At 38.6% G+C, this 24,047-nt stretch overlaps 1 protein-coding gene across 6 annotated transcripts in view; it reads right to left on the reverse strand.

The window, feature by feature from the left end:
• The window catches only part of CUNH2orf76 (chromosome unknown C2orf76 homolog), a 57,896-nt gene that overhangs the window by 13,392 nt on the left and 20,457 nt on the right, over positions 1 to 24,047 (reverse strand). For 3 of the 6 annotated variants that reach the window (XM_035008178.1, XM_035008180.1, XM_035008183.1), the window contains exons 2-3: positions 17,692 to 17,836; positions 3,551 to 3,601 (exon numbers count right to left, since the gene is read on the reverse strand). In XM_035008178.1, coding sequence (XP_034864069.1) covers positions 3,551 to 3,601; positions 17,692 to 17,836 — 196 coding nt within the window. Of the gene's footprint in view, positions 1 to 3,550; positions 3,602 to 17,691; positions 17,837 to 20,223; positions 20,335 to 20,361; positions 20,480 to 24,047 lie in introns of those variants that run through there. The other 3 variants (XM_035008182.1, XM_035008184.1, XM_035008179.1) reach the window with 3 other exon arrangements.

Raw genomic sequence — 24,047 nt, forward strand, 5'->3', positions numbered from 1 at the left:
AAGACAGGTGGATATTACTCGATCCTGTTTTTTGGAGTTGCAAAAGGCTATAATTAGCAAATACTGTAAAAAATGTCACACATTAACATAAGCAGTTCAAAAAAACCTAGTAATATTTCAGAATACATATAGTGACAGGAGTCAAATGATTATCCTGACAACTTGTACCACTCTCTGAGCTCAGGCTCACTGGTAATGTGAGCAGGGCTGCTAATGCCCAAAGAATATCAGTATTTGCCTCCCGGTTTTCAAACATTGCACAGGCTCACACCATCTAATCTGCTTTACTCAATCCTCCTTCACTCCTTAATCTGTTTATCTTGATGTCAGGCTATGCTGTGCTTTTCCAGTAAGTCATTTCTCTACATTCGGTGAAGTCCGACTCTGTATCAGTGAGCTCTTAATTATAGCAGGGGCTCAGCATTTAACGGGTTTCAAGTCAGAAAGTTTCCAATTCTTCACTCAGTTTTGTTTAACCATCCAATTAATGTATTATGATTACATGTATTATTATATCTGGACAAACTCTTAACCTTAAACTAAAATTCATTTCTATCAATTCCATTCGATTCAATAAAGAATTCCAACAGTAAAATGAAATGAAAGGATCTACTTAAAAAACAGGCCTTGATTTAACTCTGTTCTAATAATACGAAAGAAAAGGGTAGCTACCCAGTTAAGAACTAGCACTGAATTACCCATTATTTTAAAGAGTCAACTTTCAGTTATCTATTGCAATTTTTAACACAAGGTCAGCCTAATCCTAGGACTGCAACTATGTACTGTTAAGAACTAAAAATAAATCTAATCTAGGTGAAAAAATGCATATTAGGAATGTAAATACACCACAATTGAAAAAATAAGCTCAGAATGTACACAAGAAAATAAACAAATTGGCTTTTGGATTATCTGTTATTCTGAGTTACCTATTATCTTTTTCTCATTATAGCTAGATAACGGTTTATTATTAGAGACAAGTTAGAAAAGCCAGTAAGGGGGCGCCTGGGTGGCTCAGTCGTTAACTGTCTGCCTTTGGCTCAGGTCATGATCCCAGGGTCCTGGGATCGAGCCCTGCATCGGGCTCCCTGCTCCGCAGGAAGCCTGCTTCTCCCTTTCCCACTCCCCCTGCTTGTGTTCCCTCTCTCGCTGTGTCTCTCTCTGTCAAATAAATAAATAAAATATTTTTTAAAAAAAAGAAAAGCCAGTAAGTTTTTTAACTAAAAGGATCCTACTTAAAGTCTGTTACAACCAACAAGCCAAATTGTGGTTTGATCTTACCAAATATTAGTCATGTTCTACATATTTTGCTAATGAGCCTTTATTAGAAATATCCTTGCTCTAATGGGTCCTGCAAACCCACAATAAGAAGGCCACATTTTTTTAGCAGAATAAGAAATGATTTGAACAGAAATTTTCAGATTTTTCCCTCCAACAGAAACTAGTAAGACTTGGTAAGAGGGTCAGGGAAACAACCAGCTAGCAAAAGATATTGTACTAATAATGTCCTTTCCCTTGTTGAATAATCTCTTTCACTTGTTTTTACTTCTTTAAAAAAAAAAAAATCTTCATTATTAACAGAAACAGCATCTGTGGGTATTGTACCTGAAGCGCAAATTCCTTGAGGAAAGTCACCTCATAAAAATAAAAAGAATCAGGGCACCTAGGTTGCTCAGTCGGTTAAGCATCTGCTTTCGGCTCAGGTCATGATCTCCAGGTCCTAGGCCCCACCGTCAGGTATGTGGCTCAGCGGGGAGCCTGCTTCTCCCTCTGCCTGCCACTCCCCCTGCTTGTGCTCTCTCTGTCTCTTTCAAATGAATAAATAAAACCTTGAAAAAAAAATAAAAAATAAAAAGAATATATCTGTGGTGCATTTGATGTGTTCACACAAGTGGGTTTAATCACACACGGCCTTATGAAATAAACAGTATCAGCAGCTCCACACTGCATAGCCACCAATAGTTACTGTACACAGGCACAGCGTCTAGGTGATCAGGATTTAAAAATAAGACCACATCCAATGTGCTTTAGAACCCAGTCTGGTCGGGATAAATCAGTCATAGATGTAGATGTCAATTAAATAGGAGGAGGGGCCCTAAGAAATCTCAGACTCTCCGTGGTCTGGCCGGTGAGCCAGCCCTTTGCCCAAGGGCATGGAGACAGCAACCAGCAAAGCTGAAATCTGACTCTGGACCCTTTCCACTCCCCAACACCCAATGTGTTCTATTCCCACAGAGCAGGTAGCAATACTGGAGGACAAGGACAGGTGAGAAAGTAACGTTTGGCCTTCCTTTTTAAACACAAAGCAGCAGATTGTTACAGAGCCAAACCCAGACTGGGTCACTGAAAGTCTATCAAAACCCTAGTGTTTCTCTAATTTCTCATCTCACAGATAAATGTGTTCACTTCTTCTGCCAATTCACCTGAATAGTATACAAATCCTAGGTCAAAACAGTGTTAATAAGGTGGGACAATATAAGAGGTACGTTATCTACCCCCGTGATGATTAACAGTCAGATATTCTAATGCATTCAGTATCTAAAACTTATCTTTCAAAATGACTTATATGGAACACAAGTTGGAATATGTATGCATATGCATGCACATGCGTGCACACACACACACACACACCATGCAAAAAGGAAATGGCATCTGTAGGTTGATTCAAGTTTAAGGTTATATTGCAAGTCATTATACTCTGAAAGCCACGAAAGCCAGAATTGAGAAGTTTCATATTTACTTAACTGTGCTTTTTATTCCCTTCTCTTATTCAATATTTAGTATGTAAATTCTTTAAGCCCAATAAATCAAAGTACTTTCCACTCAGTGCCTTCAACTTCTGCTTGACTACCCCTTATGACCTCACAATTAGTCTCTGGATATTAAAATGCATACACACGGTGAAGATTGTGATTTCAAAGTATTTTAGGTCATAAGTTGCTCTACCAAATGGGAACAGAATTAAAAGCCACTCCAAAAAATGATCTGAGGTAATAAAAAATTTATACTTCAAAAAATGTCTGTACCAATTAACAGAAATATTTATTAGATGCGTCATAATTTTCAAGTGAGGTCTCAAACTCAAAGTTTGGTGAGTGTCACTATGCTGAAGGTTAATAACTGTACCACCTTTATACCAAATAATGGAACCCAACTTCCTGCCTCATTACTGCATTGTTTAATCGACCCCTGTAACATGCAAAATTCCTATATACTATGCTTAAGTTATTGGCATTTAAAATGTTTAATCTCTTCTTTTAATTCCTAGTCTGAAATCATTTTTCTTTCCTGGTTAACTGACAAAGAAATTCATTTTAGACATCGTTTGCCAAACATGTTATTTGTTCCTCACAAATAGGCCACTTTCATACACTATTACAATTTACTTCACCGATACACCAGGATTCCTATATTTCTAAATAAACTTCCATTTTGGTTTTTGTTTACAGATAGTAAACTCATTTTTGAAAACCAAATTTAAATTGCTATCAACATAAAACTAACGTAAAATTGTATTAATATACGTTTTTAAAGAATAAGTAAAATTAGTTACCATATTTATAATTTCTGAATGGTGGTGGCAGGTTGGTCCTTAAAGGAATATCTATAAGAGAAAGATTATTTTTATTATATTCAAGTAGACACTTGTAGTATATGCACAGTCTTTTGCTACGTTCTCCTAGATCTCCAGACTAAGCTACTTTGAAAAATTGGTAGAACACAAAATGAAGCTAACACGCCATCAAAATTCAGAGGTCATCTAAAACAATGGAACCACTGAGGAAATGTTGAGCTGTTACTAGCTGAACTAAGAATTCAGTAACGTTATTAAATGAATTGTCATTTTATTAAGTACAACAGCATCTATGTACATTCGAAATATATAGCATGCCTGTGTGAGATATTATTTTCTATTAGGTGACATTCATTTAGCATATGAACCTGAGAACTCATTCAGGCCTGTAGTGGAAACCAATGATCTAGATGAGTGTTATTACTCTTACCAAAATTCAGATAACCTACAATGTAACTCTAACTCAGCAAAGAAAACAAAAACAAATTAAATATTCTTTTTAAAACAGAATTTCAAATGTTAGATCTGTTTAATTTATTAGCACTTATAGTTCCTGAACAAGACACTGAAACACTGTGAAGGTGTGAGGTAAGGAACAGAGGGCCCCGTGAAACTGCTCACAGTTAGAGGTGCCTACATTCTAAGAAATCAAATCACAGTCTTCCGTTCAGTCTGGACTTCTGAGAGAAGAGACAGGGAAGGCAAATGAGAGCACTTTGTCTTTCTTCCTCTGGATGTCAGCTCAAGTGCCACTCCACCGAGAGGCCTCCCCTGCAGGCCCTGCTAAGGGTGGGTCTCCCCTCAAACGGTTTCCTTCATGACATTCCTTACAACAGTAGTTCTGTTTTGTTGGTCTCCCTTCCCTACTAATTCATAAACTCCTTGAGATTAAGACAGTAGGCCATAGCTCCTGAAACCGAAGACCGTGTCCGCCACATCATAGGTTAATAGATAACTGGTTCCATGAGGGCAGGGACTTTAGCCAATTTTCATTGTGTTACCAGTACCCAAAAGAGTGCTGGGCACATGTCAGGTGCTTAAAAATATTCGTGAATGAATAAATATAACTTAAGCCTTTCATTTGGCAGTTAAGAACTCCAAGGTCCTGGTTGGCCCAGGGTGTCAGAGTTAGGGCTAGAATCCAATCTTCCCATTCTGCAGCAAGGGGAAGGGGTTCTCTTCTGCAATGGCAGAAAGACACCAGCCATTCAACCCATTTGGTGAGATAAGAACTTTGGTGCACAAACACATAAAAAGGCCTGAGGAGGAAGAGACAAAACTAAACACCTTCCTTACGAAAGAGGCAAAAGAGGTGGCTTCTCATTTTGTGCTACAACAAATAAGGCTGCGGGTAGTCATATGCGGACATGCACTTGCATTTCACCCAGAAGTGGAATGGCTGGATTGTACGGTAGGGGTTGGTACCCTTTTAAGAAACTGCCAACTCATCTTCTAAAGTGGTTCCTCTTTACATTCCTACCAGTGGCCTATCAGAGTTCCAGTTCTTCCACATCCTAGCCAAAACTGGGGTTTTAATTAATAAACCTTTTTTTTTTTTTAAGATTTTATTTATTTATTTGAGACAGAGAGAATGAGAGACAGAGAGCATGAGGGGAGGAGGGTCAGAGGGAGAAGCAGACTCCCTGCCGAGCAGGGAGCCCGATGCGGGACTCGATCCCGGGACTCCAGGATCATGACCTGAGCCGAAGGCAGTCGCTTAACCAACTGAGCCACCCAGGCGCCCAATAAACCTTTTTAATTCTAGCCATTTCAGTGGGAGTGTTGTGTTCTCACCATGACTTTATTTTTTAAAATAATTTTTTTTAAAGATTTTATTTATTTATTAGAGAGAGAGACATTGAGAGAGGGAACATAAGCAGGGGGAGTGGGAGAGGGAGAAGCAGGCTTCCTGCCAAGCAGGGAGCCCAATATAGGGCTCAATCCCAGGACCCTGGGACCATGACCTGAGGTATGTACGTCAGAGGGCAATTTGATACGTATGAAAATTACATATGCATATGCATATACCCTTTGACCTAGGAATTCCACTCCAAGAATTGATCACAGAGATACATTCTCACATGTGTGTGTTATATACATACAAGGGTACTAACTGTAGCATTGCTTACAGTAGCAAATGCTCAGAAAAATCCAAATGTCCTCCAGTGGGGGGACTTACTAAATAAATAATATGCCCAAAAAATGAAACATATTTTTCAACTGTTAAAAAAAAAAAAGAAAATAAAGAGGCACAGGAAGTGCTCTAGTAGTATCTTCAAGGTATGTTAAAGGTAAAGGAAAGCATAAAGCAGACCATTATTTTTAAAGTAAGCCACCTTTTGAGGAAAATGGGGGAAAAGGAAGCATATATGTTTGTATTTGCTTAAACGTTCACGGGGTAGGGGAGAGCACGGAGTACTGGTCAGAGAACAGAAGTGGAAAGGAGAGTTTTTACTGATTTCCTTTTACGTTCTGACCTTAAAACTACATACATGTATTATCTATAAAGAAAACGTTCTTAAAAACCCACACCTCTGAATTAGGAAATGTGTTTTTCTAGGCAGACACGTAATGACTGAGCCACCCAGGTGCCTCTCACCGTGACTTTAACTTGCACTTCACTAGACTAACAATGGTGAGTATGACGTATCTTTGCTCAAGTGTTTGTTCAGATCTTTTAGCACTTTTTAATAGGGTTAGGTCCTACCTATGTAGTTAGAAGAGATTTTTTGTTGTTGTTTTCTAGGCACAAGTCTTTGGTTGGATGTTCTACAAATATTTTCTCCAAGTCCATGGCTTGTCTTTTCATTTTCTTAGCACTGTATTTTGAAAAGCAAACTTTTTCATTTTGATGAAGCCTGACTAATCTTTTACAGTTTGTGTTCATTGTGCTGTATTTAAGACATTTTTACCAAAATCAAAGTCTTTAACATTTTCTTCTGTGTTTTCTTTTAGAAGTTTTATAGTTTCTGCTTTTATATTTATATTTACATCTTGACAAATTTTGAGTTATTTTTGCATAGGGTACGAGGTAAGAGCTGAGGTTCATTTATTTGCATATGGATATCCAACTGTTCCAGTACCTTTTTTTGGAAAGATCACCTCTTCCCCCAAAAACACCTTGGTCAAAAATCAACTGAACATACATGTAAGTGTAGGTCTGTTTCTGCACTGGTTTTCATTGATATGTCATCTATATATCAATACCACACACAATGTCTTGGTTGATGTAGCTTTATAGTACTAAGTCATGTAATCAGTGTAATTCCTACAACTTTTTTTCTTCTTTTTGTGAGTTAACTACAGGTTGATGTAGGATAGAACATTAGGGTTCGAAGCCGATGGCCAAGAAAGAATTCTTGAGACGTCTTTGGTGCAAAAGGGTGATTTTATGAAAGCACGGGGATAGGACCCATGGGCAGGAAGAGCTGCACCGGGGTCATGAGGAGTGGCCCATTATGTACTTTCAAGTTGGGAGGGAGTTATAGTTTAAGTCTCTAAGGAATTTAGAAGTGAGGTTTCCAGGACCTTGAGGGGGTTAACTATTGTTGGGAAAAGGTCATTTATTACTGTCTAATACAACCTAAGTCATGAGACCCTTGAGATGTATCTCGGTGGGCCATATGTTTGGGATGGGGGGAGGTGAATGCCAACACGTATCTTGGGGGGTTTAGAGATAAATAATACGTATCTTGGGGAGTTTAGAGATAAAGGAAATTTCTGAAGGAATTTTTATATGTTAAAGTAGACTTACAGGATCCAGGGTTGGGGGTTTGTCCTAGGATTGTCTTTTGCCCTTAGCAAAGTATTAACATTGAGGCAGTTGAGTCCCTAGAGGAATGTCATTCTGCCTGTTTCAAAGACTTGTCAATGGGCTGTAGGTAGTAAGGATATTTTATAATTTTTCTTCTGTCTTTGTTTCCCACATCATAGGTCTTTTTAACTTTCCTTATAAATTTTAGAATAAAATAGAATAAGTTATTTCTAAACTGTAGAGTATATAATTATGTATATATTTATGAAGGGAGGAAGTGTGCTGAGATTTTGATTGGAAGCTATACATCATTTTGAGGAGACATGACCTCTTCACCATATTTTTTCTGACCCACAGACACAAGGTATCTCCATTTATTTTGGTCTTTTAAAAGTTTTCTCAGTGATTTTTTTTTTTTTAAGATTTTATTTATTTATTTGAGAGAGAGAATGAGAGAGAGCACATGAGAGGGGGGAGGGTCAGAGGGAGAAGCAGACTCCCTGCTGAGCAGGGAGCCCGATGTGGGACTCGATCCCGGGACTCCAGGATCATGACCTGAGCTGAAGGCAGTCGCTCAACCAACTGAGCCACCCAGGTGCCCCTCTCAGTGATGTTTTAAGAGTCTTCAGTGCAAAAGTCTTACACTCTAGCAAATGTATTCCATTTCATACTTTGTAATGCTATTATAAAAGGTTTTTTGTAATTTTCAAGCCGTATATTAGTAGTAATACAATTGATTTTTGTGTATTAGTCTTATATCCTACAACTTCCTTAAGCCTCGATTATAGTTTATATAGATTCTGCAGGATTTTATAATAATCATAATAAAATCATAATAGATTATGTAGGTAATCATGTCACCAATGAATAATGGCAATTTTACTTTTTCCTTTCTAATAGGGATGCCTTTTATTTCTTTTTCTTCCCTCAATAAATTGGCTAGAACTTCCAGCTCAGTGTTGAATAGAAGTGATTATGAGCAGACACCTCTGCCTGGTTCCTAATCTTAGGAGGAAAGCACCCAGTCTTCCACCATTAAGTATGATGTTGGAGGTCCATTTTTCATATACCCTTAACCAGGTAGAATAAGTTCCCTTCTATTCCTACTTTGCTGAGAGTTTCTAACAGGAATGGATGCTGGATTTTGTCTTTATCTACTGAGAGATTCATCTGGTTTTCCTTCCTTCATCTATTCATATAATGAATTACATTGGATTGCTTTTTGTTGTTTTTACATTGATTTTTTTTCAAGATTTTATTTGACAGAGAGAGAGCACAAGCAGGAGGAGCATCAGAGGGAGAAGGAGGCTCCCTGCTGACCAGAGAGCCAGACATGGGGCTCGATCCTAGGATCCTGGGATCATGGCCTGAGCCAAAGGCAGATGCTTAACCAGCTGAGCCACCCAGGCGCCCCCACTGATTTTTTATAGTAAACCATCCTTGCATTCCTAAGGTAAACTCCATATGGTCATAATATATTCTTCTTTAACTACTATATCTCTTTGTGTGAAAGATGTTGGTTGGTAGCTGTTTTTTTCTTCTAATTACATTCTCTGATTTTGATATCAGGGTAAGGATGGCCTCAGAAAATATTTTCTGATAAATACTTCCTCCTCTTGAGTTTTATGGAAGACTTTCTATAGAATTGGGATTATTTCTTCCTTAAATATATGGCAGAATTCACCATATTTTAATTATTTTAATATTTTAATTTATTTCTTCCTTAAATATATGGCAGAAATGTATTTTAATTACTGTTCATTTTAAAATACAGAATTATTCAGGTTGTCTGTTTGTTAGTGGGCTTCGGTAGTTTGGGTGTTTCAAGGAACTTGCCCACTGTCCTGGGATAACATATTTATGGCATAAAGTTGTTTAATGTATTCCCTTATTATTCTTTTAGTATTTGTAGAGATTCTGTAGTAATGTAACAACTCTCACTGTTGATACCAATAATTTGTGTCTTCTCTCTTTTGTTTTTTCCAATCAGTCCAGCTACAGCTTTATCAATTTCATGGATTTCAAAGAATCAGGTATGGCTGATTATTGATTTTCTCTGTGGTTTTCCATTTTCTACTATAATCTTTATGATTTCTTTTATTCTGCTTACTTTGGATTTTACTTTTCTTTTTCTACTTTCTTAACACAGAAGCTGAAACCAGTAATTTGAGACCTCTTCTCTTTTTTAGACATTTCTAGTCCTATAAATATTCCTGTAAGTACTGTTTTACCTACTTTCCACAAATTTTGAAAAGCTGTGTATTCATTTTTATTCAGTTCATAATACTCCGTCTTTTGATCTCTGCGTTTACAAACCAGTTATTTAGAAGTATGCTATTTGGTTTCCAAATATTTCAGAATTTTCCAGAGATTCTTCTGTCATTGATTTCTAATCTAACTCCACTGTAGTCAGAAAACATACATTATAGGAATTTAATCCTTTTCCATTTGTCATGACTTGTTTTATGGATTGGAATATAGTCTCTTGGTAAATGGTCTGTGTGCACTTGAGAGGAATGTGTATTATGTTGTTTGGTGGAGTGTTCTGTAAATGTCACTTTGGTCAAGTTAGCCTAATAGTGTTGTTCAAGTTTTTTGTATACTTACTGACTTTCTACCTATTTGTTTCATCAATTATTGAGGGAGCAATGTTGTAATCTCCCAGGGATTGAAGAGTCATCTATTTTTCTTTGCAGTTCTGTTAGTTTTGACCTCATATTTTTGAAGTTCTGTTGTGTCAGGTGCATAAGCATTTAGAATCATTATGCCATCTTAATTGATGCCTTACCATTATAAAATGATAGTCTTTATCCCTAGTAATCTACTTTACTCTGAAATCTACTTTATCTGATATTACTATAGCCCCTCCAGCTTTCTTTTGATTGGTATTAGCATGGTATAATTTTTTCATCCTTTTACCTTTAACTGCTTTTTATCTTTATATTTAAAGTGCATTTCTTATAGGCAACATATAATTTAGGACTTCCTGTTATATGTCTGTCGTTTAATTAGGGTGTTCAGACCATTTACATTTAATGTGATTATTAATATGATTGGATTTAAACCTACCACTTTGCTATTTGGGTTTTGTTTTGTTCGGTCCATGTGTTATTTCCTCTTCTACCTTCTTTTGGATTGACCTATTTGACACTTTTTTATGATTCCATTTTAACACATTTGTTGGCATATTACCTGTAACTCTTAGGTGAGGTGTGTGTGCGTGCACATGAGGTTGCTTTAAAGTCTGTAGTAAACATCTTTATCTTATCATTCTACCTCCAAGCGATACTGTAACACTTTATAGTGAAAGAATCTTATGCTTCCATTTCTCCCCTCCCAGCCTTTGTGCTAGTGCATGTGTTTTCCATAAACCCCACAACACATTGTTACTGTTTTTCTTTACGTAATGAAATTTGAAGAAAAATTATAAAATTAAAAAAAAAGGCATTCATATTTACCCATGTTTACCATTTCCTGTACTCTTCATTTCTTTGTGTGCCTCCAAATTTCTATCTGGTATCACTTCCCTTCTGTTGGAAGAAGGTCCTTTAGCATTTCCTATAGTTCAGGTCTCCTGGTGATGGACTCTCTCAGCTTTTGTATGTCTAAAGTCTTTATTATGCCTCCATTTCTGAAAGATGGGAATAGAATCCTAGACTGATTTTCTTTCAGTATTTTAAAGATGTCGCTCCACTATCTTCTGACATAGATTGATTCTGATGAGAAGTCTGATGTCCTTCATACTTGTTCCTCCTTATGTAATGTATGTGTGTGTGGTTTTTCTTCCCCAGCTGCTTTTAAGATTTTCTCTTTATCACCAGCTATAAGCAATTTGATTAAATATGCCTTGGTGTAGCTTTCCTCATGTTTCTTGGGGATTTGTTGAACTGCTCCAATATGTGGGTTTATAGTTTTCATCACATTTGTAAAATTTTCAACCATCATTTCTTCAAATATGTCTTCTGTCCCCCTGTTCCAGCTCCCATCCTCCTGGCCTCCAATTACATGTATATTTGGCTAGTGGAAGTTGCCCCACCCCTCTCTACTGCTCTATTTATTTTTCTTTCAGTCTTTTGTCTATGCTCTTAGATGGCTTTTGTTGCTTTGTTTTCAAGTTTACCGATCTTTTCCTCTGCCCCATCTGATCTACACGTTAATCCTACTCAGTGCATATCCATCTCAAATTCATATTTTTCATCTCTAGTTCCATTTGGGTTTTTTTTTTCCTATCCTCCATCTCTAACATGGTTCAATTGTCCCTCTACCTTCTTGAACATTTGCAATATAGTTTATAATAACTTTCAATTGTCCTTGTCTACTAATTTTGTCATCTGCAACATTTCTGGGCTGGCTTCAATTGATTGATTTCTCTCTTAATTATGGTTCATATTTTCTTGCTTCTTTGCATGCCTGGAAGTTCTGATTTGATACAGGTCATTGTGAATCTTATCTTGTTTGAGTGCTGGATATTTGTGTATTTCTATAAACATTCTGAGCTTTGGTTAAATTACTTGGAAACTGTTAGATCCTTTTGAGTCTTGCTTTTGAGCTTTGTTAGGTGACAGCAGTGTAGAATTCACTCTAGGGTTCATTCTGCCTTACAATTCAGCAATACCCTTCTAGATACTCTGCCTGGTAACCTGTAAATTACAAGGTCTTCCACTCTGGCTGGTATGGAAAGAAAAAAAAAAAAACTATTCCCAGGCCTATATGAGCTCTGAGCATTTTGCCTTCTGCTTACATCAGGTTGTTCTTTACCTGGCCTCTGGTAGTTTCCTCACACACTTGTGCTGACTGTATTCAACTGAAGATACACATCTGCAAATCTTCAAAGACACTGCAAATGTTCGGAGTGTTCTCTCTGTACAACCCTCTCCATGCCAGTTCTCTGTTCTATGAACTCTCCAGGTTCCACTCCAGACTGCCAGCTTTGACTCCTGAACTCATGGAACTAACCAAGTTCTATCTGCATTCCCCTTGCCCTGCTCTGTGGCCTAAAGACTCTCTCCACCTTGTTTGTTTCTCCTATCCCAGGGACCACTGTCTTGTGCTCCCTCATGTACAATATCTGAAAACCACTGTTTCATAAATCTTGCATAGTTTTTTCAGTTGTTTCAGATGGAAGAGTAAGTTCAGTCCCTGTTGTTCACCTGGGCTGAAAGGAAAATCTGTGGCATATCTATTACATTCTGGAAAGTATTTCCCACTTTGCACAGAGTTTTCCTTTAATTTTATCTTTCCCCACCTTTGAACTTAACTTTGAGACCTAATGAACTTTTACAGAAGACTTTCAGATTACAAGATGAATTCTGCAAAAAAATCAGTTTAATATTTCATTACTGCAAAGTTCACAAAAAGGTAACCACTAACTTTACTCGTTCATTTAGGTCACCATAAAAGGCATCCATAGAAAAATTAATTAGTAAAATAAGGCAATTTAATAAATATACTGCTGGCAGTTAGGATGCCACAAAAAAAGTCTGAAATGTTGGGCGCCTGGGTGGCTCAGATGGTTAAGCGTTTGCCTTCGGCTCAAGTCATGATCCCAGGGTCCTGGGATTGAGTCCTGCGTCGGGCTCCCTGCTCAGTGGGGAGCCTGTTTCTCCCTCTGCCTCTGCCTCTCTCTCTCTTTCTCTCTATGTCTCTCATGAATAAATAAATAAAAATCTTTAAAAGTCTGAAATGTTAAATCACATTTCAATGTAAAGATCAATAAAGTTTTGAACATTATTAAAATATTGATGGGCAATAAAATAATTCTTTACCTCATAGTAAAGCCTCTAAAAATAGAAGGGATACAATTTGTAACTTATTTTTAGATGCTAGCTCTACATTTAAAGACTTTTAGGAAAGCACGAACACCTACAGGAAAAAAAAAGAAATTGATTAATTTAATGACTAATCTGTATGAGCAAGAATACCAAATACCCACCATTAATCAGAACAATGTGCCAACATTATAACCTAATAAGGGGTCTTGTCTGATATTATAGTAAGATTCCAAGGTTAAGATCTATCAAGATGCTTTTCACTTTAATTATGAAATAATCTAAACATAAAAAGTGTGGAGAATAGGGGCACCTGGGTGGCTCAGTCAGTTAAACTTCCAACTCTTGGTTTAGGCTCAGGTTGTGATTTTAGGGTCATGGGATCGAGCCCCGTGTCAGGCTCCACACTGGGCACAGGAAGAGCCTGCTTAAGATTCTCTCCCTCTCCTTCGGCCCCCAGCCCCCCGCTTGCTCGCTCTCTCGCTCTCTCTAAAAACTAAATTTTAAAAAAAAGTGTGGTGATTAGAACAAAATTCATTTAACCCACCAACCACATTTACTATATTGTCATGACTGCTTCAGACACTTTACTATTTTTTATTAAATAAAACAACATGATACAGTGGAAACCTTCTGTCTTTCCCTAGTCCCCTTATACCCCCCTTCCTAGAGATAACCACTGACTGCCCCTCACGTAACATATCCCCTTTATTGTTATACTCTCATTCCATTGGTCACAGACACAGAGACTAGAGTGTTAGTTTGTGTCTTAAGTTTATAGAGTTAAATATTTAAACTAAAGAATCTACAGTATATTTTATAGTACAAACAAGAGAACATTGCCTCAACACAACATTGAAGGAAGAGTCCCTTTGTGATAAGGCGATAATGCGCTGTGACTTAGCTGCTGCAAAATTACCCTGTGTTGCTTTCTAAAAAAGAGGGGCATCGGAGGACTGCTTCTTTACAGCAGAAGGCGAAACAATAAACGTAGAAGGACTCACAGAGGAAGAAAAATCCTGAGTTTTGTAAACATCAATGATTCAAGTAAGGATCATCAAGAGATACTAAAACTCCTGGAAACCTGATATGTGAATGGTCTCAATGTTTATCACTCCATACACTACTTATTAATCAGAAAGATACTTTTACAACAGAGAAATCCGGTAGACAGTGCCTTAACCAAATGACGGAAATTTGTATGACAAATAACAGGGCAAAGCAACATCAGGCACTTCCTGATGTGATGCAACAGTAAGGAATCACCTCCATCGATTTCAGCAAACTATTTATGTAAAGGCGTGCTAATCAACATTTTAGGTTTTGTGTGACATACAGTCTGGGTCACAACTGTAGCTGTGGTCCAAGAAACTTCATTTATAGAAACAGGTCGCAGGTCAGTCTTAGCTTGTCATAGCTCGTTGACCTGCAACCTACAGAATAATCTGGCCAAAAATGTTTAGCCTGAATCTAATCACAAGAAAACAATCAAATAAATCCAGATTTTAGGACAGTCTGTAAGAACATGGACCTGGATTTAAAAAAAAAAAAAAAAATCAATACAATGACAGACAAAAGTTGGGGGGCTGTTCCAGATTAAAGGAAATTAAGAAGACAGGATGTGCCATGAAAAGATACAGTGGAGGGGCACCTGGGTGGCTCAGTCGTTAAGCATCTGCCTTCAGCTCAGGTCATGATCCCAGAGTTCTGGGATCGAGCCCCACATCGGGCTTCCTGCTTGGCGGGAAGCCTGCTTCTCCCTCTCCCACTCCCCCTGCTTGTGTTCCTGCTCTTGCTATCTCTAATAAATAAATTCTTTTAAAAAAAGAAGAAGAAGAAAAGATACAGTGGAACCCTAAATACAGGTTTCTAAGGGAAAGAAACCAGTCTGCAAAGGCTACATATTGTGCAAATCCAAGCACATGATATCCTGGAAAAAGCAAAATTACAGACAGTAAAGAGATGAGCGGTTGCCTGGGGCTTGCGAGGGAGGATGAAGAGGTGAAGTATGGAGGATTTTTATGGCAGTGAAACTATTCTGTATGTGTAATGTGACACATTACTCATTTGTTGAAACCCGCAGAACTTTACAGCACAAAGAGTGAACTTCAATGTATGCAAAGTAAAAAAAAAAAGAAAAGAAAAAACATCACCATTCAGGAGGACAAGAATGCAAACGGTGACAAGAGAATCTAGACATATTGCAAATGTATGAAACAACCTTCCTGAGGGCAGTGGAGGAAAAGCTGCTGACATCAGTAACTGTGGCAATGAAGACATTTTTTTAATCTAAGGCAAAAGGAACTGCGCCAAAGCGCTGACTTCTAGTTAATATCAAGTTGCTTCCCAGAGGGTACAGATTAATGACCCTGTATACTGGAATTAAAAAATGAAGTAAATGGATGGCAGATGATGGGAGCCGGACTTCTCACTTAGAGTAGGAATATAAATACACAAGGGGAGGAAGCCAGAAGGATACGTGTTGGAATGGATTGGAAAACATCAGGAAGGACTCAAGTTTAACATACAGATACAGATGGTGACATGAAAATACTCATAGATAGGTGTATGTACACAGGGTGATCTATTTGTTTGCTCTTTCAGCTGAGAGAGCTTTAAAGAACAATACCCTAGGAGTAGTGAGCACAGCTAGCACCCAGATCTGGCTCTCAGGAACCGGGGCTCCTTTGAGAAATGGCTGATTCTGGGACTGGGGCAGGATATAGGAACAGCACATTTTCCCCTACCACTGCAGCAACCTGAAGATTATACCTCATTCTCAAGGACTTTGAGAAGAACTTATCCTGCACTGTACCAAGAACATCGTAGCACTTACTATGACAATACTAAGAAACACTGTAATCCATAATACGCATAAAGATTTCAAAATAAGAAATATAGGGATTTGTTTTTATTTCAAAATCCAAATATGCTTCTGGTGTTATCTTTTCAAAAGCAAGACACTCTGTAATTGGCAATATCTTAGTACCAACTCTCAATTTCCCCCTAACAATTAAGAACACAGCAATAACAACATATGCTCCATATGTCAGCCTACAGTTACTTTAAGGAGTAATGATGTTCTCCTTATGAAATCTTTTAACAGTCACTACAAGGGAGACTGAGTGGTCTGTCTTCTGTATAGGTCGCCTACCTTGCCTACTCCCTACTCAGGTAATACTGAGCAGTAAAACTACCCAAAGTTGGAATTCTTTGTCCTATTTTTGCAACTTTTCTATGTCTAAAATTATGTCAAAGTAAAAAAAAAAAAAAAATTAAGATGGCTATAAAGCAATATATTTGTCAAAACTCATGAAACTATAATCTGTACACCATATGTAAATTACATTTCAATTAAAATAACCAAAGCTCATTCTAGATGTTTTATCAAATGTTGATGATTGGAACACTTCAATAATTAAAAACAGGGGTTAGAGGGCGCCTGGGTGGCTCAGTTGGTTAAGCGGCTGCCTTCGGCTCAGGTCATGATCCCAGGGTCCTGGGACCGAGACCCACATCAGGCTCCCCCTGCTCCGCAGGGAGCCTGCTTCTCCCACTCCCCTGTTTGTGTTCCCTCTCTCTCTGTAAGACAAATAAATAAATAATCTTTGGGGGAAAGAAAAAAAAAAAAAAACGGGGGTTATAAACCCATCGAGGTCCTATCAAAAGCCTTCACTTGGGACACTTGGGTGGTTCAGTCAGTTAAGTGTCTGCCTTTGGCTCAGGTAATGATCCCGGGGTCCTGGGATCAAGTCCCACATTGGGAGCCTGCTTTTCCCTCAGTCTGCTGCTCCCCCTGCTTGTGCGCTCGCTCTCTCTCGCTCTCTGACAAATAAATAAATAAAATCTTTGGGGAAAAAGAAAGTCTTTGCTCACTTCATACCTATTAAATTTTAAGCTCAAAATGATAAAATAGCACCAGTTGGTCTGGCTGTCATTTCTGTGATCTCAGTGACCAACAGCTCTCATGATTTTCTGGCCGTACAGAGGCCTGCCACCTTCCTAGCTTGCTACCCGTGAGGCCCTCTGTGTGCTCAGCCAGGTAACACAATTAGCTACATTGCATTCCCTTGTTAATCAACCTCCAAATACAAAAACCTATTATAAGAAAACCTAGATCTTAATTTTTTTTTAATTAAAAAAAAAGTGGGTGCCTGGGTGGCTCAGATGGTTAAACATCTGCCTTAGGCTCAGGTCATGATCCCAGAGTCCTGGGATCGAGTCCCATGTTGGGTTCCCTGCTCAGTGGGGAACCTGCTTCTCCTCTGCCCCTTCCCCCCAGCTCATGCTCTCACTCTCTCAAATAAATCTTTCAAAAAATTAAAAAATAACAATAAAAAATTAAAAATTTAAAAAGGAGGGAAAAAAGATAGAAGCCAAACATGAGGGTAATAATTCCTGAGGTGGGCACACACAGTGCTAAGTGAGCCTCGGGAAGGTACTTCAGGCTGATGCCAAGGAACAGAACAGGAGGTGACCTAGTACCTGAGAACCTAGATTAATATCTTTCAAAGTATTTTTAAAAGATTACCATCCATGTAATAGTCAACTATTTTTTCAAAATACTAATAAAGCAAAATGACTAAGACATCTCATACCTTGCTTTAGAAATACTATAAATTCCTTTGTAGTTTGGTCCAAATTAACTCCATGATATACTATAGGCTGGAAATTGCGATGCTCAAATGAACGAATGAGGCGAACTGTAACGGTCACTTCTTTGGAAGCCATGTGGAGAAATTCCTGTGGTAAGGGACATGAGAACAGTCTAAATAACATAAATTCATAATAATCTACAAGTCTGCATTTCCACCATGAGCTCCAGGGCACCCAGCCATCTCTCCCACATCGTATGGTTACTGACAGTCCCCAAACCTAGGCCAGAGCCCAGGCACCCACAAGAGTCCCAAGGTTACTCCCACCTATCCACTGTGACCCCTAGACAGCTTTGTCATAGTCACTAATGTCCTGATTGGCACAAAATGATAAATCTCTCTCCCTCCTCCTCTGCCCCTCCCTTCCCCTCTTAAAAACAAAAAACAAACAAACAAAAAACAATGCAGCCAGGTTTCAAGCATCAGTTAATTCCCAAGTCCATGCTCTAATATGCTATTGGAAAATCATGCCAAATGATTTCCTCCCAAAAAATCTGCAAAGTTGCCCATGTTCTAAAGATACAATTATGGTATATTTCTATCTAGTAGTAACTACTTCATGGTACTTTCAACTTTACATATAATTTTCAGCCATAATATACAATTATACTAGGAAACAATACCTGTAATATGACACATTAGAAAGGATGTCCAACCTCACTAGTAATCAGAGAAATTTAAGATGAGACCTATCACTCACCAAACTAACAAACTAAAAAAAAATCTGATAATACCTAGTGTTGGCAAGGAACAGTGTGTAAAGCAATGAGAATTTAATCAGGGAAGGTGGGCATCCCCAACAGGTATCTTTTGATCCAGCAATTTCATTCAAAGGTACCCTAGGGAATCTGTGAAATACATGCATACGAAGAACACTGTTAATTAATTGCAAAGACTAGAAACAACTTGTCTGTCAACAGAAGAGATAAGGAAATTATGGCATACAGTGGAAGAGTACAAGCAGCAAAAATGAACGGACCTATGCATCAACATAAATGAATCTCAAAAATATTATGGCAAATGAAAAAAAAAAAGCAAGTTGCAGAAGAGTCATAGTACCCCACCACTTACACTAAAGTTCAAAAACATAGCTTTTATTATGTTTAAAAGGAGATAATTACAAAATTTTAAAAAATAAATAAAAGGAGATAATTGTTATTTCTGAGGCAAAGGAAGGATTATGCAATTAGAGAGAAGTACATGGGCCATTATACTGGTAGAATTTCATATCTTAAGCAGGATGTTAGGTACATGGATAATGTATTACTCTTTATGCCTTTTAGTGTGTCTGGACTATTTCATAATATACCCAAACAAGCCACACTAATTTGGCCTAGAAAATCTCTGTATCATAGAATGCTTAAACAAATATTTTACAAGGTTGAGAGAATATATAGCACATTATGTGTGAAAAGCAAAGGCTCGGGCGCCTGGGTGGCTCAGTTGTTAAGCGTCTGCCTTCGGCTCAGGTCATGATCCCAGGTTCCTGGGATCGAGTCCCACATCGGGCTCCCTGCTCTGCGGGAAGCCTGCTTCTCCCTGTCCCGCTCCCCCTGCTTGTGTTCCTGCTCTCGCTATATCTCTCTCTGTCAAAAAAATAAAATCTAAAAAAAAAAAAAAAGCAAAGGCTCAAGCTGTTTTAATACAAAAATTTATAATTTACATTGTTTATATTTAAATGAATGGTTCTTAATGAACTTAATCATTTTTTTTCCCCTCTAAAATAAGGTAAGGGCTCACCTTATAATCTTGCTTAGTATTTAATGACCTCTAACAACTGGAATGGATACTTCCAATATTAGCGATGACATTATTTCTTCTTGAATCTGGATTACCATGCTCCCCCAAAATTCTGATCTTAGAATCTATCAAGTAATAGCACTTCAGCAGACATCTACAAAATTACAATGTAAGATATACTGAAGTACTTGATAAAGTATACTTCTTGAAAAAGGGATACTGTAAAAGATTTCTGTAAAAGATTTTAGAACAGTGTTACAGGTTTGCTGAAATCATGACCACTTCTTCCTCCGGTCATGGAGCTCCCACAACAAAGAAGCCCTCCAAAACACACACACACACAACCAGGCACACATGCTAGGAAGCCCTATCATGTAGTCCAAGTCCCCAGAGAGTTTAGACATGGCCAGATCTAACTAAAAATCAACTCCACCTCTTTGCTGTAACACACAGTTGTATTTCACATAATAGAATCTTAATGAATAGTAGCCGCTTTTAGCAAGTCAACTTGGGATAAAATAGGTTTGGGCATAAGGACAGCTCATGGAGGCAGGAGAAGATCCTAGATTCCCAGGTGCAATAAATAAACCATATAAATGGTCTAACGAGGCTGGTCAGACTGGCACATGCATGGCTTGTGAAACTTTTATAATTAGAGGTTTGTTCCTTCCACTTAATAAAAAGCTGCCCAAATGTCATACTTAAATAGTTGAAATTTTGCATTTGTGTTCATACCTAATTTTGGTCAGCAGTGCATTGTCGTCTTCATCAGAAATTTGTTATAATTTGTACTCAGTCACTAAAGAATAATAGCTACTGCCCCAACCTCCTCGTCTAGCTTGAAACATGGGCGCCACCAAGATGCCAGCTTACCACTCTTCTCTCATGGACCCTGACACCAAACTCATTGGAAACATGGCACTGTTGCCTATCAGAAGTCAGTTCAAAGGACCTGCCCCTAGAGAGACAAAAGATACAGATATTGCGGATAAAGCCATCTATTACTTTAAGGCCAATGTCTTCTTCAAAAACTATGAGATTAAGAATGAAGCTCTCTCTCTCAAATAAATAAATAAAATCTTTAAAAAAAAAAAGATTTTATTTATTTGAGAGACAGACAATGAGAGACAGAGCATGAGAGGGAGGAGGGTCAGAGGGAGAAGCAGACTCCCTGCTGAGCAGGGAGCCCGACGTGGGACTCGATCCCGGGACTCCAGGATCATGACCTGAGCCGAAGGCAGCCGCTTAACCAACTGAGCCACCCAGGCGCCCCAAATAAATAAAATCTTAAAAAAAAAAAAAAAAAGAACGAAGCTGATAGAACCTTGATATATATAACTCTCTACATTTCTGAGTGTCTAAAGAAACTCCAAAAGTTGTATCATATGATCTCACTGATATGAGGAATTCTTAATTGCAGGAAACAAACTGAGGGTTGCTGGAGTGGGGGGTGGGGTGGGAGGGATGGGCTGACTGGGTGATAGACACTGGGGAGGGTATGTGCTCTGGTAAGCGCTGTGAATTGTGCAAGACTGTTGAATCTCAGATCTGTACCTCTGAAACAAATAATGCAATATATGTTAAGGAAAAAAAAAAGAAGAAGAAGAAGGTAGCGGGAGGGGAAGAATGAAGCGGGGGAAATCGGAGGGGTAGACGAACCATGAGAGACGATGGACTCTGAAAAACAAACAGGGTTCTAGAGGGGAGGGGGGTGGGAGGATGGGTTAGCCTGGTGGTGGGTATTGAGGAGGGCACATTCTGCATGGAGCACTGGGTGTTATGCACAAACAATGAATCATAGAACACTTTATCTAAAACTAATGATGTAATGTATGGGGATTAACATAAGAATAAAAAAAAAGAAAAAAAAAAAGAAACTCCAAAAGTGCAATTCCAAAAGCCAAGGTGAAAAAGAAATGTATATGCTGGGAATCACTAATTTTCCCATTCCTGGAGAGCCTGGTTTTCCACTTAATGCAATTTATGCCAAACCTGCAAACAAACAGGAAGATGAGGTGATGAGGGCCTACTTAACAGCAACTGAGACAAGAGACTGGACTGAGACTTTGTGAGAAAGTTTTTGACCCTCAGAATGATAAACCTAGCATGTGGTGGACTTGCTTTGTGAAGAGACAGTTCATGAACAAGAGTCTTTCAGGACCCGGACAGTGAAAGGAGCCTGGGCAGACACTTTGCACAGCCGTGGGCAGCATTTTACAGCAAGATGTACACAATTATTTGCCTTTATTTGATAAAGTTTTATACAGAAGACAGAAGAGAGCATGTCTTCACTTGAAGAGCTCTTTATCAAGAATTTGGGTGGGGGAGGGAAGAATAGGTGATTTGAAATTTTCTGCAGTATTAAGCTAGTGCTTAATAAAAATAAGAATAAAGAAATTTCTAACATTCCATGTCAAAAAAAAAAAAAATAGCTATTGTCAGGAGGCAACCATTACCTGATTTGTCCTAAGGACGGCAGGAATTGCAGCTTGTAGGGGTGCCTGGGTGGCTCAGTCTGTTAAAGGTCTGCTTTTGGCTCAGATCATGATCCCAGCGTCCTGGGATCCAGCCCCATATGGGGGGCATGGGGAGGGCGGCTTCTCCCTTTGCCCTTCTCCCCACCCCCTACTAGCCCCTACTCCCACTCACTCTCTTGCACTCTCTCTCTCTCAAATAAATAAAATCTTAAAAAAAGAAAAAAAAAGAACTACAGCTTGTTAGTTTAGGGAGGCAGGCATACTGAAGAGACAGTTTAGAAAGCTAATATTACAGATTATAAAATATGATATTTTCCCAGAGGTTCAGCTACTTAAAAAAAAATCTGGTCAAATTTTTTTTTTTTTTAAGATTTTATTTATTTATTTGACAGAGAGAGAGAGAGCGAGAGCAGGAACACAAGCAGGGGGAGTGGGAGAGCGAGAAGCAGGCTTCCTGCCGAGCAGGGAGCCCGATGTGGGACTCGATCCCAGGACCCTGGGATCACGACCTGAGCCGAAGGCAGATGCTTAACGACTGAGCCACCCAGGCACCCAAAATCTGGTCAAATTTAAAAGCATCCTACTGAAGCGACAGAGAAGCCAAAACCAATAAAAACTTTGGAATAAATTAATAAAAAATATTCAAGGACAGACAAAAGATTTGAATAAATGAAATGACCATGTTGTTAACTATGAAGGCTCAAAGTTGTAAAGAAATCAATTCTCCCCTAAATTCATCTAGAAACTGAATAAAATCTCAATCAAAATATAAAAGGGTACCTTGGGAGACCTGTCACAAATATTTCTAAAATCTATCTGGAAGAATAAATTTGTGAGCTTAGTCAGCAAAGTCACACACACACAAAAAAAGGCAGCACCAATTATTACAACACATTATTAAGCAATAGTTAGACATATAATAGTATACATGAATAAGCTGGTATGATTCATATATTCACCAAAGTCAGTAATAAAAATTTTAAAGGACAATTAAGCTGTAGCAATTCAAGTTGGATAATGAAACAGGAAAAACTGGCAAATCAGTGGAACACAACAGAAAACTCAGAAATAGACTCAAGATTAGAGAACTGAGTATAAAAGTGGTGTTTGAAGGCACCTGGGAGGCTCAGTCGGTTAAGCGTCTGCCTTTGGCTCAGGTCATGATCCCGGGGTCCTGGGATCAAGTCCCACATCAGGCTCCTTGTTCTGCGGGGAGCCTGCTTCTCCCTCTCCTCCCCACTTCTGCTCTATCTTTGTCTCTCTCTCAAAAAAATAAATAAGATCTAAAAAAAAAAAAGTGGTGTTTGACATTAGTGGGGAAAAGATTATTTAATAAATGGCACTGGGAAAAACTGGTCAGACATTCAGAGAAAAGTAATGCTAGATCCTTACTGTATCCCTTATACAAAAATAAATCACACATGGAACAAATATTCACACGTAACTGTAAAATCATAGAGAGGCACCAGAAAAATGGGCACATATTTTTATAATCTTACGGTAAGAAAGGCCTTCCTAAGTGAATAAAAATCAGCAACCATCCAGAAAAAGGCTGATAGGTATAACAACAGAAATATATAAGAAAAGACCAATACCTTAGTAGAAACATGGGTAAAGGTAATTGGCTATCTTTAGGGGTGGCTCAGTCAGTTAAGCAGCTGCCTTCGGCTCAGGTCAGGATCTCAGAGTCCTGAGATCGAGCCCTGTGTCAGGCTCCCTGCTCAGTGGGGAGTCTGCTTCTCCCTCTCCCTCTGCCTCCCGCTCTGCCTATTTGTGCTCTGTCAAATAAATAAATAAAATCTTTAAAAAAAAGAGGTCAGCATCCAAGTTCAGACTAGAAATTCTGCTCAATAAACGACTTGGTTTCTTTTTTGCTTTATTTTATTTTATTTGTCAGAGAGAGACAGAGAGAGAGCACGAGCACGAGCAGGGGGAGCAGCAGGCAGAGAGAGAAGCTGACTCCCCGCCGAGCAGGGAGCCTGATGCGGGGCTCGATGCAGGGCTCGATCGCAGGACCCTGGGATCATGACCTGAGCTGAAGGCAGACGCTTAACTGACTGAGCCACCAGGCATCCCTGACTT

Source organism: Mirounga leonina, unplaced genomic scaffold (genome assembly GCF_011800145.1).
Source record: "Mirounga leonina isolate KUSES-001 unplaced genomic scaffold, KU_Mleo_1.0 Mir_151, whole genome shotgun sequence".
Lineage (NCBI taxonomy): Eukaryota > Metazoa > Chordata > Mammalia > Carnivora > Phocidae > Mirounga > Mirounga leonina.